Below are 15,872 nucleotides of genomic sequence, written 5' to 3' on the forward strand. Positions count from 1 at the left end.
CAATGGCTACCATTTGAGAACTTAATATGCCAGGTACTATGCAAGGCACGTTACGGGTATTTGACCCTTATAAAAATTCTGAAATGTGCGTATCACCATCTCTGATATAGCAAACCTGTGCTTTAGAAGCCAGGCTGTGATGCCCTCAGTAATACCAAGTTGCCTAACTTCTGCTCAGAACAAGCTAAGGTTGAAATACCAGGGCTGAACAGGAAGTGAAAGAGTGAAGTCAAAGACCTCTTTTTTTTTTTTTTTTTTAAACAATTTCCTTTTGACCAATGAGAAATCATTGCAAAAGAGAAAGTACTGCCTTTAAATGACGCAAGACGCACTGTGCCCTCAAGAGGTGTGGCGGGAGGTTTTCTCAAGTAGAAGTTATTATCTAACCACAAACCAACTGTCTATCATTACACTGCATTTTAGAGGACATCTATGATTGGTCGACTCAGAGAGCAACATTTGAATTTAAAGACCAAAACAACCAGGGGTGTTCCTTCAGTGAGAAAGATAAAGCTTTGTTGTTAGAGAAAACTCCAACTGGAGTCTGAGATTAGGCATTAAAACCCTTATAGCGGGGACACCTGGGTGGCTCAGTGGTTGAGCGTCTGCCTTTGGCTCAGGTGGTGATCCCTCGATCCTGGGATCGAGTCCCACATCGAGTCCCACATCGAGTCCCACATTGGGCTCCCTGCGTGGAGCCTGCTTCTCCCTCGGCCTGTGTCTCTGCCTCTCTGTCTCTCGTGAATAAATAAATAAAATCTTAAAAAAAAAAAAAAGGACAATTAGCGGCCTTATATACAGTAGTAATTGTGTTTAAAAAAAAAAAACCTTACACCAATATTTCATTCATTTTCTCATCAAAAAGCCAGTCTCTATTTTAAGATATGTAAACACCACTGAAAAGCTATGTAAACACCATGTGAAGGCTCTTTGTAAACTGCAAGTGATTATGTAAAAGCTAGTAAATGCAAGTATTTATAGTTTAAGATACAATTAAAAAAATTAATATCTAAATAGAAAGCAAAATTTGCCTGTCAACAAAGGCTATGCCAGGGGAAGGTGGCAGAGTCAGAAGCAGCCGCAATTCCTGATGCCTTCTTTCCTACTTGTTGCTAGATCACATACAGCACTGTTTTCTTTTTCCCATTTCTCCCTCTGGTGGTCCACTGGACCACTAAGTGCACTGTCTTCAGTACTTGTTTATTCTAGAGAATACAGAATAAAACCTATAAAAGAAAAAAAGCAGGTCAGATGACTTTATAGAAAGGAAACTATGCCTTCAAGTTATGGGTTGAAAAATTACTTCCTCTTGGTACATTTACTATACTTCATTCTGAGTCTGGGATGTATCCTTATCTTAATGATAGAAGGATTAATGAAAAAATCATTTATTTCAGGCAGTACAAGTTCTTCTGACAAATACAAGATAGTAAGCATTAAAATTTGAGAACTTGAAATGCTGAAAGAAATTCCTAGAATTCAATAATCTTTTCCTCAGCAATCGCTTCTATTACAGAAAGTTTCACCTAATAGATAGGGTGAAAATGACATTGATTCAAATATTATACCCTCTATTTTATGTTCATGAAGTAAAGCACTATAGAACTATACAGAGCCACCAAATTCAACAATATAAAATTTTCAGGGTGGGTTGTTTTTTTGTTGAAACTCACTTTATTAAAAAAAAAACAGTCATGAACAATAAATTACAATCATTTCCCCCTTTTATAAATTCTTCATAAAATATATTTGACAATTTTAAAAGAAAATCTCAAAAGTTGCTTTCATTTTTGAAGTGCTGATGACTTATTTTTTTGACCATTTTGTCATGCTGGTGAATTATTTTGTAGCTGCTACAATAGTTTGATTGATAAACGTTTTACAATTAAAAACAACACCAACAACAAAGAGGAAAAAACAGACCAGCAGAAAGAACTATTCAGTGTGCTATTTATCTGACACTTAACATTTACTTCATCATATTGACAAAGTATCCCTTAGCACCAAAAATCTACAGGAACCCCTTCTTTCTAAGTGACAACTAGTGCAAAATAACATTCTAGGAACTAACTGTACAACCCCATATTTAACTGGCCACAGCTGCCTATAAGCTTATTTGAAATATTTGGTCTTTTTTTCAATTAAGACAAATTTCATAAAACACTATAAACCATGGCAAGAGACTCTGAGGAATAACTGTTTATTGAGTACCTATTATGGGCAAGGCACTGTGCACAAATTTTTGCTTTCATTTTTCCTCTAGCAAATATCTAGGAATTTCCAAGTATCATTAACCTTTTATTTCTTACGCCTAGCTGCAAAAGGCCTGTGGCTATATGCCATTTTTAAACTGTCATTTTACCAACTGACCTTTAGTGCTGAGCTCACAGTAGGTACTGAATAAAATACCTTCTGATTGAAAAAACAAAGACAAAGAATTGGTATCATAGGCTATTTTAGAATACAAGGACTTGAGAAAATTCTATGAGAAACTTCCTGATCACCTCATACCTTTGCTGCCAATGAAAGATTCACTTCACAAGTGAAACCTTTCAAAATAAATGATAATCGTTAACTATTTTAAATGAGGCAAGACCAAAAACTATGTACTTAGGAAACCATGGCTCCAAGTACACAGATATTTGAAGAGCAAATGAAGCACTGGCATACTATCACCTGAATCATCATGAATCTCTGCTGAAGTGCCATGTTATTGATGCAACATTATAATACTTTTCACTTCCAGTAAGTCAGTCCCCTTGGCCAGATCTGTGTTACAGTGATTTGGTGATCCAGAGGGTCAATTATCATGAGGTTCCAGTGTATTCCACCTCTCATTTCCAAAAAATTTCTTACATTTATTAGCTTGAAAGTGATGTTAAAAATATATGATTTTTATTTTAAAAGGTTATTAGGTTTATCCTAATAAAACCTTTCAGTCCAAATTTTAAACTTCCAGACCAAGTAACGCATAGTTCAGAAATTTTATATACTTTTAATTTTTTGTGCTTTTTCTTACCTTCTCTAGTTCCCAAACACATTTTAAATAAGGAAAGAATTATGATACCAAAATTCCAAAAATTATGGATGTTCCAAAAAGCTGGGGAGACACACTGAGTGTCAACTACACTTTAATTAAATTAAAGGTAATTATTTAATTAAATACCTTAGGGAAAAAAAAAAGCTGAGGAGACCGCAAACTATTAATGATTTCAGTATTCTAATACTTTTTTTTTTAAACTTTGACCAAAGATTCTAGTGCTTTATAAAGACCAACCTAGATGCAATGGTCTTAAAGTCTATCTAACCTTAAAGGCTAATATTCTGTTTTAGCAAAACTTTCCTTAGAAAGTTTATCTATCTGCATTTATAGGAAAACAAATCGGAGACAATGATATAGGGTTAAAAATCAAACTAATTCAATTAGAGTAACAGTCTACTGGTTTTTGACATAGACCATACCAAGTGACTGTATAAAATCAATAACTTGAAAGTTTCTACTTGAAAGATATAGTTGATGCGACAATATTTTATCCATCTGCCACACTGTATAGGTATCATCTCCTCACTTTAGAAAAAGGTGATCAACATTTAACACAACCATATCATCATTACTGTGTTAAATTAGACAAGAGAAAACAGCATTAGTGCCAAAATGAAAGGAATTCCAGTGATTAAACAAGAGACCATATCAGAGCAGGCAATGTGAGGGTGGAGCTCATTTGATTTCTTCAACTTTATGCTGAGGCTTAGACAGTCTTGAAATCAAAACTTAATATATCAAGTAGGATAGTTCATATATATTGCAGAGGAATCCTGTGTTCAGATTCATATCAGATTGCAGATGCTCAAGTGCAGACATGTTCCAGTGCAGTGGTTCAATTGGTTAATTGAATGCTTGGTTACCTCAAGAAGGTATAACTGAATCAAGGTCCTTGCCAACCTGCTACCACATGATTGCATGGCTAATGCAACTCCTGCAGCTATAGGGCACTGGAGAGCTCAAACATACTTCAGCAGCTTTGGATCACTTAATTTTGTTTATGTTTAATTGGATAATTTTAGACCCTCCAAATGATGCCTTAAAAAAAGCTGTATAATATTACAAAAATAAAAAATGTAGTATGATTTCATTAGAGGGAGGGACAGGGTAGGAAGATGAGGGAAGGTTCTTTTATTTTTCATCACTGATTTCACCAGCAAATCTCAAAAACCCAAACCTACATCAAATAATTTAAACAGAAGTGGCATTTTCTTCATATGGAATGCAAAATGCACACATTCACATACTTACATATACATAAATATATACATATATGTTTCCTTTACAAAGCTTCAAAGGTTGCATTACCAGCATGCAAACCTCTTCTTCCATGGAAATTCCTAATACTGACAAGGAATGTCTAAAATACTTAAGAGACTTATTTCCAGAAAACTGGACTTTCTTCTCTTCTTGGCTCTTAGAGAATTTTCCTGCCAAACTTCTACCAATGATCATTTTAAAAAATGTACACCCACATTGGTAATACACATTTAAAACATACTAACAAAATGGCCAGCTTGGACTTAAGAAAAACGAGGAAAAAAAAAAAAAACACCCCACAATAAAATCTAAACCCTTAGAAGGTGGAGTTTAGCTTTTTATATTCTTTTTCAGCCACATTATGTTGTTGCATCACTGTTAAAACATAAGCAGCATATCATCCAAGATATTTGCAAACAATATATGTGTCACGTTTCCCAGCTGTTATCTTTAAATGCAATTTGTACTAATCTGAGTTCTAGTTCAAAAGCATCTGGACGATCCTGAGGGTTTGCAGCCAGCATTTCCTTAATCAGTTGTTTCATTCGCCCATTCATAGACTTCTTCTTCACAGGAATGAGAAGTTCCATTTTGGGATTTTCCAGAAGCGCCTCTCCAACAGGCACAATCTCAGTTCCTTGTTTTACATAACTCCCCAAGAGTTCCTTCTTTGTCTCTGTGTCTATGAATGTGATCCTTTCCAGCATTGCCCAGATGATAATCCCCAGAGCAAAGATGTCAGCTTTTGCTGTGTAATGTCCCTCCCACACTTCAGGAGCCATGTAGAAATCTGTTCCACAGGCTGTGGAAAGGAAACACTTGTTTACACTGACAGGTTCTTCTGGGTTCTGACCAGAGGCCGAACAAACTTTACTGAGACCAAAATCGGCCACTTTCAGTGTGGGTTCCAAGTCACTGGTATCCAACCTGCTTTGCGAAATCAGGATGTTATCAGGCTTAAGATCTCGGTGGATGATCTGGTTTTTATGCAAGAAAGCCAGAGCACTGCTCAGCTGAAGCATAAAGCTGGTGTTAGTTTTACGGTTGGGTTTCCTGGACAACAGATACTCATTCATATCTCCGCCGTCACAAAAATCCATCACAAACCACAAGTAATAGGCGCTTCTGGGATCAAAGGCAATTTCTCCTTTTAATGAAGTCTCTACAAGCTATAAGAGGGGAAAAAAAGATTACAATCATGTGCAGTTTATACAATTCAGCTACAGAAAAAAAATAACTGGTTTAGTTGGACTCCTTATTTTATTTATTGATTTAAAGATTTTATTTAAAGCTTTTATTTATTTATTTATTTATTTATTTATTTATTTATTTATTTATTTAATTTATTTATTTATTCATAGAGACACATACACACACAGAGGCGGAAACACAGGCAGAGGGAGAAGCAGGTTCCATGCAGGGAGCCTGACGTGGGACTCGATCCCAGGTCTCTGGGATCACGCCCTGGACTGAAGGCAGTGCTAAACCGCCGAGCTACCCGAGCTGCCCGGACTCCCAATTTTAAATGGAAAATCCATGAATGTTTTATTTGGTCAGTGCTTTCATATATGCATTTTATTTTAAATTTCAGTACTTCAAACTGTCACTTTGCCCCTAATGAACACATACCAAATCTCTAAGTCAAAAGAGGTAAAAGCATATTTAAAAATAGCTTTAGGAACACCTGGCTGGCTCAGCTGGTAGAGCACGGGACTCCTGATCTCAAGGTCATGAGTTCAAGCCCCACGTTGGGCATAGAGCTTACTAAATAATAAATAAGTAAATAAATAAATGCTTTATTTTGAAAAGTGTCCAACTGACTATATATTTTCTGCATGTGTTAATGGAGCTAAACTCTACCTACATAGCCAATAGCTTCATGAAAAAACTGGTATTTCAGCAGCTATACCTGGGAGATTGCCAGTTGGTGTATAAACATCAATTAGGAAGTTCTATTCAATTAAACTGCCTAAAATATGTTTCTTGTTCATTGGACATACACCATCAACATTATATAATCTGTAAAATTCAGAGAAAAATGATCAAGGAACATTAGTTGTTTCAGAAATAAAGCCTTCCTGTAGTCACTGATAAAAATAAAAACTGCCATTATAACTTCATAAACTTCTATAAGCAGAATGCAAATATATCAGCAATCTCTATCACTGGATAGCTTCTAAAAACCAATTTATAAAAAACATATTTACATTTTAATATAAAAATTCAAATATAAGTTTGTATATTTCTTTGCTACAAGCTGAAAACCTAGAATAAATCACTATTTTATCATTATCAAATTATAACTATTACCTAAAATTCAAGAATATTGATTACTTCACCAAATATGAACTACCATTTTAAAATACAGCATATAGTGCTTTGAAAACATTTGTCCCATGGTGCCTTTTCAGACCCACTGAATAAAAACTCAGTAGGGAAGCTGGAGAGTTGTTGAAGAATGAATGAACTGCTAATTTTACATTTAAGTCTACTAGTACTTCCTCTTGTCATTTTGGAGGTCAGAAGCAAAGAACACCTTTTCACATCTCCCCCAATGGCAAACAGCTGTAATTGCAACGGTCTGCAGATGTCTTTTGCATGCATTTTCTTTGTTGCATGTGTTTGCCAGTGAGCCAGAAAATGAAAGACTAGAAAGTTATAGATCACACAATTATTTACCAGATGCACTGTTAACTAAATATGCTGAGATTAAAGACCAGTGCCATCATCACTCTTACTTCATTTCTTCTCATCTTCTGTATTTACTCTCAAAAGCAAACTTCATGCAGAGTCCCAGCATTCAAAGAATGGCTTAGAGTAAGGGCAGACAGTAAATATTTTAGGCTTAACAAGTCACATAAGGTCTCTGTTCCATATTCTTCCTTTTCTTTCTTTTTCTTAAACTCTTTAAAAATGTGAAAACTAGTTTTATCATCTGGGCCACATAAATACTGCCTGAGGGCAACAGTTTAAGGGCCACTGGTTGAGAGATACAGAAGTACAGTGCCCAATCCACTTATTTCCCTGTGTAGAGGATGTCATCAGCCATAGGTTCTCTTGCCTAAAGTCCTTCAACAGCTTCCCTATTCTCTTAGGATACAGTTTAAGCTCTTTAACATGGGCTGTGGGATTCTCTGACCCTGCTGATCTTTCTGGTCTCATTTAAAACAACTCTCCAGGTATAGTAGTCTTACTATTTTCTTTCAATTCTTAGAATGCTTTGTACTTTTTGCTTCAAGACATTTGTATGTCAGTTCTTTCTGGCTGGAAAGTCTTCTCACTCACATGGCTCACTCTTTAACCTTCAAGTTTTAGTTGTAACAGTTCATAATTCCTAAATCCTCAATTTATGTCAGGGTCTCTTTCATATGCTCCTATATCCTTCTGTACCTCTCATTCATGACACTTAGCACAAGTGATACAGACTGGCCATTAAATTCTTATGTTGAAACTGTAACCTTTGTTAATTACTTTGCACTTTCTCCTAGGTGAGTTTTTTTTTAGCTATTAGGAACTGACTTAATCATTCAGAACAAGGAAAATATCTAGAAAAACAAAAATTTGTGTAAGGAATGGAGAAGGCCATGCATAGGGACTCTGTGGTCATACTATAGATTTGTTTTTACTAGATATAAATTTAGAGAAGGGACTTGCTTATTAATAAGTGTGTTGATCAATGTTTTTTTATTTTAATTTAATTAAAAAATTTTAAAGGTTTTAAAATTCATTTTGGGGAGAGAGAAACAAAGGAAGCACAAGGAGGGGGAGAGGCAGAGAGAGAGAGGGAGAAGCAGACTCCCCGTTGAGCTGGCAGCTCCATATGAGGCTCAATCCCAGGACCTGGAAATCATGACCTGAGCTGAAGGCCAATGCTTAAACCATCTGAGCCACCCAGGTGCCCTGATCAATGTCTTGTTCACTAAGTCCATAGAAAAGACAATTTTCATAGAGGTACTATTACTGAGTACTTCCTATGTGCCAAATATTATACCTGTATCATCTCTAATTTTGACAACTTCCATGGAAGGTAAAAATTATTATTCCTTTTTTAAAAAAATTATTATTCCTATTATACATTTGAAGATACAGATGCTGGAAGAGATGAGTTAATTAGCTAAGATCATACAGCTAGCAAAATGCTACAAGTCAAACACAGGCCTATCAGGCCTTAAAAGATAAAGGAGAGTACTCAATAAAGAGGTGCTTTAGATTAAAAAAAAAAAAAAATCGGGATGCCTGGGTGGCTCAGGAGGTTGAGCATCTGCCTTTGGCTCAGGGTGTGATCCTGGGGTTCTGGGATCGAGTCCTGCATCACGCTCCCTGCGAGGAGCCTGCTTTTCTCTCTGCCTGTGTCTGTCTGTCTCTAATGAATAAATAAAATCTTAAAAAAAAAAAGACTAAAAAAATAATTGAGTCAAGTTTGGAAGTACTTTACATCTTATTAAGTAATCTCTACACCCAACATGGGGCTCAAACTTACAACCCTAATATCAAGAGTTGTGTGCTTTACCAACTGAGCCAGCCAGGTGCCCTAATACTTTACACTCTAAAGTCTAGAAAGAAAAAAAAAAAAAAAAAAAAAGTCTAGAAAGACTACCTAATGCCTAATTACTATAAAGGTTGCTTGATCTCAAGGATACCATCGGCACAAAGTCACATATTTATTTATTTATTTAATCTAAAAAATATGTATGTATTTATTTATTTATTTATTAATTATAGAAATAGAGAGAGAGAGGCAGAGACACAGGAGGAGGGAGAAGCAAGCTCCATGCCAGGAGCCCGATGTGGGACTTGATCCCGGGACTCTAGGATCGCACCCCGGTCCAAAGGCAGCCGCTAAACCGCTGAGCCACCCAGGGATCCCCGTTTTTTTAAGATTTTATTTATTTTTTCATGAGAGAGAGAGAGAGAGAGAGAGAGAGAGAGGCAGAGGGAGAAGCAGGCTCCATGCAGGGAGCCTGACATGGGACTCAATCCCGGGTCTTCAGGATCACACCCTGGGCCAAAGATGGCACTAAACCGCTGGGCCACCAGGGCTGCCCTATTTACTTTTTAAAGATTTTATTTATTTCAGAGAGAGAGAGTTCAAGAGCACAAGCATGGAGAAGGGGGGAGGGGCAGGGGCAGAAGAAGAGGGAGAAGCCGACTTCTCTCTGAGCAGGGACCCAATGCTGGCTTGATCCCCATCCCAGGACACTGGGATCATGACCTAAGCAGAAAGCAGACCTTCAACTAACAGCCATCCAGGTGCCCTCTAAGTCATATATTTATTTATTTTATTTGCTTATTTTAAATTTATTCTTTAAAAGATTTTTTTTATTTATTTATTTATTTATTTATTTATTTATTTATTTATTTATTTATTTATTTATTTATTTGAGAGAGGGAGAGGGGCAGAGACACAGGCAGAGGGAGAAGCAGGCTCCATGCAGGGAGCCCGACATGGGACTCGAACCCGGGTCTCCAGGATCATACCCTGGGTCGAAGGTGGTGCTAAACCGCCGAGCCACCTGGGCTGCCCTAAATCATATATTTAAATATCTTTGTAGACCAAAAGAGATTGTACATCTTGTCTCCAAAATTCAATGCAAAGTTCATCAAGGTTCTATTCACTTTTAAGAGGGAATGGGGTAAGAATGTTTCTAATATTTTCTATCAGTGCAACTTACATACTAAGCACTTTTAGAAAAGTAAATAATAAATGGAATAGAGGCTAAATAGTTGTGCTTAATAGTCACTGCCTTAGAGGTAAAACTTCAGGACACAGCATGCTAAAACTGCAATATAAATTAGGTTCTCAAGATTGGTATTTATTCACCATATAATGAAACCAGCAAGTTTCTAATTACACAGATTAATGTGTTTGTTTTCTTTATTGTTCCTAGTCCAAAAGCTTTTGTTGTTTTAAAATCATACTTCTGAACCTTGAGGGTAAAATTCTGAATTTAGACATACTAATGGAACGTTGTTTCTTTTCCAAGAATGACTGGACTTGGAATTTTTTCTCTGGTCTTTAACTAACAATGTCTTAAGTGTCTTTTCTCTTCAGCAAATATAGACCTACTAGGGATTTTGATCTATGCCAGAAGCCAACCTTAAACAAACAAACATTTTCTGTTTTCCTATGTTAATGCTTTCCCCAGGTCTACAAAAAGTAATTTGAGAGCAAGAGTAATTTGGAAGTTAAGGGAACAAAAGTTTTAGCAGTCAGATACAGTCCTACATTCAGCTCCCAATTCTGCCATTTGCTGTATATGTGACTTGCATAGATTATGTATTCTAAGCCTCTGTTTCTTCATCTATAATGATGATAATAATAGTACTATCCTCATAGGATTGTTCTGAGCAGCTGCCTTTAAAATACTTAGCAGAGGGTCACCTGGGTGGCTCATTGGTTGTTTGCCTTCAGCTTGGGGCATGATCCCGTAGTTCCGGGATCGAGTCCCACATCCGGCTCCTTGCATGGAGCCTGCTTCTCCTTCTGCCTATGTCTCTGCCTCTCTCTCTGTGTCTCTCATGAATAAATAAATAAAATCTTTTAAAAATAAAAAACAAAACACTTAGCAGAGCGTGGAACTGAGTAGGAACCCAAATGTTAGCTCTTAGCACTATTAATAACATTCTAGTGTTGGGACACCTGGGTGGCTCAGTGGCTGAGCATCTGCCTTTGGCTCAGGGCATGCTCCTGGGGTCCCAGGATCAAGTCCCACATGGGGCTTCCTGCATGGAGCCTGCTTCTCCCTCTATGTCTCTGTCTCTTTTTCTCTATGTCTCTCATAAATAAATGATATCTTAAAAAAAAAAAATTCAAGTGCCATGCCATATACTTCATGAAAATTAACTAGAGTTGCATGGTTAAGAAACCACACAATCCTCTAAAATAGAGGAAGCTTATATTCAAACCAGATTTATTTAAAAATGCCCAATTATCTATATGGGTGCTGCTGATTGTGGAGTTTTTCCTTTTCTTCTGGCTTCAGTTCCAAAAAAAAATTGATTTCAAATAGGTGAATTTATTAGACTCTAATCTCGATCACTTCTCTAGCTCCTATGTTGTCCCATTCCCATGCAGACTGGCAAGTATCATGGCATAACAGGTGGCTTATGTTATTTTTAGGTATTTGCATCACAGGTTTAAATAAAACCTTGTTTTAAAGAAAACATCTACTCAGTTCTTGGCAGACCCTTACCTACTCCTAACTATATAAACACCTGTATTTAAAGTAAAAGTTCACACAACACTTTTGTTCCTCTTCTTGCTGACCAATGTGAAGTTCAAGTCATTTCTATTTCCCATTAACCATACATACCTGTAAATAAAGGGAAGAATTAGAGCCGTGGGACATTTTTTGCACCATCCCATCTTTTTGTAGGATGCATTCCTCCAAGTGAATCACATTTGGATGTTGGCTCTTGATACTGCTTAGTGCCCAGAACTCACGCAGGGCTAGTTCAACATTTTCAGGTGCATGGCATCGAATTTTCTTCACTGCCACCCGTGCAGAGGTCTTTCTGATGACTGCTTCATACACAACACCGTAACTGCCTCGGCCTACCTCCCGTATTAGATCGTACTTTGGCTGGCTACTCACCATCTTCAAGGTCAAAGTTTCTGGAAAATCAACAAAGTGCTCTGTTGAAATTAAGTATACTTACTGGTTTGTATACCTTCTTATGTATGATTTAATTATCTGTCTCACTGTTTGCAATGCTTGAAAAAGATTTGTTGTATCATGGGCAAATCTAAATATTTGAATAATAATAATAAAGCAGCTAACACTTTGGTATTACTTACCATGTATCAGGAACTGTTCCAAGCACTTTTAATCCTCAAACAATATTATGAAATAGATATTATTACAATCATTTTATAGTTGAGAAAACTAAAGCACGAAGAATTTAAGCAACATGCCTAAGGTCAAACAGCTACTAACTGGTAGACCTGGGTTTTGAAACCTGGCCACTTGGCTGTGACATTCATAACCATAACCATAACCATTACACTATACTGCCTCTTGCACAAACTGCTTCAAAATATTACTGTTAAAAATAAACCAAAGAACTCATCATTCTTATGATGAGCACTCCACTGCTTCTCCTTAAAGCTGACACACATAAAAGTTCATAAACATGTCAAAACAAAAAAAACCCTCTCACAGAAATATAACTGGCTTGTGCTTAGGGACTGAAAGTGAACCAGGTTACATATAGAACTGAAAATATGTAGTTTTTTTTTTTTTAAAGTAAACTGTATATGTCCCTATTTTAATTTTGTTATTTCTCATTTCTTGCAAAATAAATGAAGTTTGTGGAGAAAAAAAATGGTCCTTTAAAAATAAAGCAAGCTACTTAGAATATTGTTACCTTTCTGTTGTTAAACAACACCTATTTATTTATTATTTTATTTATTTATTTATTTATTTATTTATTTATTTATTTTTAACAACACCTATTTAGATGTAGGCCATTTTTGCCACCAAAAACTGTCCTCTATATGATGGGGCTCCTGGACAGAGTGCTTTCAAATTCAACTTGATAAATCATTTAAAGGCTTAGAAGCAAAGGCCTGACACAGAAATGCTGGTGAGTTGAATCAAGAAATTCTGAAGTGTGCCACCTCATTCTCCAAAGAATGTTAAGATTCTCACGCGTTTCTGGAACAGATTCTCATTTGAGGATTGCCACGATGGGCAAGAGATTGTACAATCTTTACAGCGTGCAGTTTGGAGAGGAGGGGAAGAAGCTATTGACTGTTGAGCTTGAAAAAGTGGGTACAGCTACTTTAAGTTCATAGGATGGATTTAATAAAGAAAATGAAAGCTTCTGCGATTACTTCTCGGTCCCACTTCCTCTAACTGGAACCCCCTTCAAATTCCTGCCGCAATTCCTAGCGTCTGATGCCCTGCCACGGACGCCTTGCCCCAGGTCCACCCAAGGCGCTCTCCCCTGCTCCCCGTGGAGCGCCAATTACTCTGCAGCTCAAAGCGGCTCGTCTCCTGCAAGCTGTCCCATGGCCACGCGCGAAAGAGCACCCGAGGAAGGGGGAGGGGGCGTTCACGAAGCCCCTGGACGCGAGCCCCCGCGGCCGCCCGGCCGGCACTTCCCCCGCCTCCCGCGGGCCCCGCCGAGCCCGCGCACCGCCGCCGGCGGGCCAGGCCACACACCTGCCGGCCCGGGAAGGGCCAGTCCCGGGCAGAGGTGTTGCCCGACGCGGCGGCTCAGCGCCCCGCTCATTGGCCGAGTATCAGGCCCTCCCCCTCCCGGCGGCGTCCAGAGGAAACCCGGAGGGGATCCTCCCGAGGCCCTTCGCCCCGAGGAGCCAGTCCCGCGGTGGCCCCAACTCCTCGGGGCTGGCGGCTGAGGCCCGGGGCCTGGGGAGGAGCCCAGGGGCAGGAGAGGAGGCCGCAGCTGGCGCCGGTGGCCTGAGGGGTGCGGGCCGGAGGCCTGAGCAGCGCGGGGCCTTCCCTAGGATGACTCCGCTGACAGGTCTGTGACAGGCCTCCCGGGGAGGGAGGCGCATGCAGGGTCCTTGGCTCTGCAGCAGGGCCTCAGTGCCAGGCCTAAGGGCCAGATTTACCTCAGGGTAGCCGCCGCCGCTTCTCCCTCTCACGGGCGCTGCAGGCCGCCATTATCGGGCAGCTCGCGCCTCAGCCGCCGCGGCCTCCAGTCAGAGACCGGCGCGCGCCCCCGTGGTGCGCGCGGACACACCCCCTTACGCCGTGCGGCCCCGCCCCCCTCCGGCTTTCCGTAGCGCGAGCCGGGACGCCGAGCGCCGTCCCTATTGGGCGCGCGCCCCGCGCCCCGCCAGCCTCCTCCCTCTCCTGTGGCTCGCGGGAGCCGGGAGTCGCCGAAGGTGTGCGCGCCCCGGAACGCACCACTAGTGCCCCTCCCTGCAGGGGTGGCCGGGCCCGGGAACGGGGAGGCCGCTGCCCGCCGGGGCTCGGTCACCGTCCAGCCGCAGCGAGCGCGCAGGGCCCGCGGCCCCGGGGGACAGTCTGCGGCAGCAGGTCCGGGCCTGGGGGTGCGCGCGCCCGGCGCGCCTCCCCGCTCCCTCCCCGCCCCCTTCCCACCTACCGAGCTGCGGGCAGGTGTGCGGGGGTCGCTGGGGCGGAACGCCTGGTGCATCTTCTTGGGTTCGGGCCTGGGGTTCCTGCGGGCCGCGGAGCTGTTCGGCTGGCCCGCGGGGAGGCGCGGCCCGAGCTGGGAGGCCTGGCGTCCGCCCCGCCGGGAGGGAGGCTGCACCTTTTGTCAGAGTCACTGAGCCATGTTTGCGGACGGTGTAGTTGCCCAGGCGGCGGCGGCGCGGGACTGGGTGCGATCATCTGGGAGGACGCCGTCCCCTGCCCCGCCGGCGCGGTGGTATCTCCCTTAAAGAAGCCGGCGCCTCATTGTTCCCGGGCCGCGGCCGCGGGGAGTCGGGGGCGCCCTGCCCGGCGCGGGGCGGGAGGGACGACGGCGCCCGCACCTGGCCCTGCCCGGCGGCGGCCCCCGCGGGGAGTCGGGATCCAGCCGGCGCGCGGCGACAGGCCGGTCTGGGGCGGCCGGGGGCCGGGATGGGCCGCGGAGACAGCGGTTCTCTCGCGGCGCGGCGGACAGCGGCTCCTCAGACCCCGGCACGCAGTCGCCTGACAGCCGGCCCGAGACTGTCCGTGACTCAGAGCCTCGGGCCAGCCCAGTACTCAGTCAGTCACACGGACCAGTACGCGTCCGCCTGAAGCGTCCGTCCCTTCACTGCTGAGTTCTGCACCTGCTGTTTGTCAGTAGAGTGGTGGTTCCTCCCCAGTGCGGCGTTAGGCTCCATGTGCGGAGATTCCCTGTCGGTGCTCTCAAGATCAGCCACTTACCCCTTTTATTTGCTGTCCTCTATTTATGGACGTTGTCCTGAGAGTCTGGGACTGGGTTAGGTCTTTCAATTAGCTTTTCTAATCCTGACCAAATCCCACAGGGTAGGCTTTATTACTAACCCTGTTTTTACAGGTGAGGACACAGATGCTGCCTTATTTGACCAAAAGTTGTGTAGTTTGGGGCGTGTGTGTGTGTGTGTGTGTGTATTCCGGTGTATTTAGGATTTAACCTAGGATTGAATACCTTGAATACCCACTCTCCCGGTGTAATTACCCCGCTAAAAAACCCAACAACACCTAGCTCTGTCATCTATTAAGACTTTTGTCCTGAGTATCATAGATCAGTCTTCATCAGCTGTCTGCTGGGGTATTGATGCCAGCCAAGGCTTAGTTTCTGCCCTTGAAAGTAGAGGGAAACTCTGGAAGGCCTCAATGCCTGTGTGGGTAATTGATCAGAATCAGGAGAGTGGTATCTCCTTTGGTTAGAAGAGCTTTTTTTTTTTTTTTCCTTTTTTTTTTTCCCCTTTTGTCTGTCTCAGTCATTAACTATAGGAATCCCTCTTCTCAAGCTGACTGCAGAACTGAGACTTGAAATCCAACTTGGTAACTCCTAAGATAGGCTGACTAAAGGTTTTTTTTAAAAAAATATTTTATTTATTATTTGACAGAGGAGCACATAAGCAGAGGAGATGGGAGAGGGAGAAGCAGATTCCTTGCTAAGC

The 15,872-nt window shown here is 41.4% G+C and overlaps 1 protein-coding gene and 1 non-coding gene across 3 annotated transcripts; one reads left to right on the forward strand and one right to left on the reverse strand.

Moving 5' to 3' along the window:
- Positions 1-1,654: 1,654 nt before the first annotated feature.
- On the reverse strand, positions 1,655-14,623 carry PDIK1L (PDLIM1 interacting kinase 1 like). 2 transcript variants are annotated; one of them, XM_026014430.2, is made up of 3 exons: positions 14,381-14,623; positions 11,617-11,918; positions 1,655-5,472 (listed from the first exon to the last, which is right to left on the reverse strand). In XM_026014430.2, exons 2-3 carry the CDS (start codon positions 11,899-11,901, stop codon positions 4,732-4,734), a joined length of 1,026 nt encoding a protein of 341 aa, XP_025870215.1. In that variant the 5' UTR covers positions 11,902-11,918; positions 14,381-14,623; the 3' UTR covers positions 1,655-4,731. The 2 variants fall into 2 exon arrangements, with proteins under 2 accessions (XP_025870215.1, XP_025870216.1); XM_026014431.2 differs by lacking the exon at positions 14,381-14,623 and adding an exon at positions 13,884-14,003.
- On the forward strand, positions 5,986-6,058 carry TRNAR-CCU (transfer RNA arginine (anticodon CCU)). Its single transcript has one exon. It is a non-coding gene; the product is annotated as a tRNA-Arg (tRNA).
- Positions 14,624-15,872: the final 1,249 nt, after the last annotated feature.

This window comes from Vulpes vulpes, chromosome 2 (assembly GCF_048418805.1).
Source record: "Vulpes vulpes isolate BD-2025 chromosome 2, VulVul3, whole genome shotgun sequence".
In the NCBI taxonomy this organism is placed as follows: Eukaryota; Metazoa; Chordata; class Mammalia; order Carnivora; family Canidae; genus Vulpes; species Vulpes vulpes.

Excerpts from the sequence above, each read along its gene's own strand:
- PDIK1L (XM_026014430.2), bottom strand. The coding sequence starts at position 11,901 with ATGGTGAGTAGCCAGCCAAAGTACGATCTAATACGGGAGGTAGGCCGA. Across the intron at positions 5,473-11,616 it reads ATTCTTCCCTTTATTTACAG|CTTGTAGAGACTTCATTAAA; the intron begins GTATGTATGGTT and ends CCCCTCTTATAG.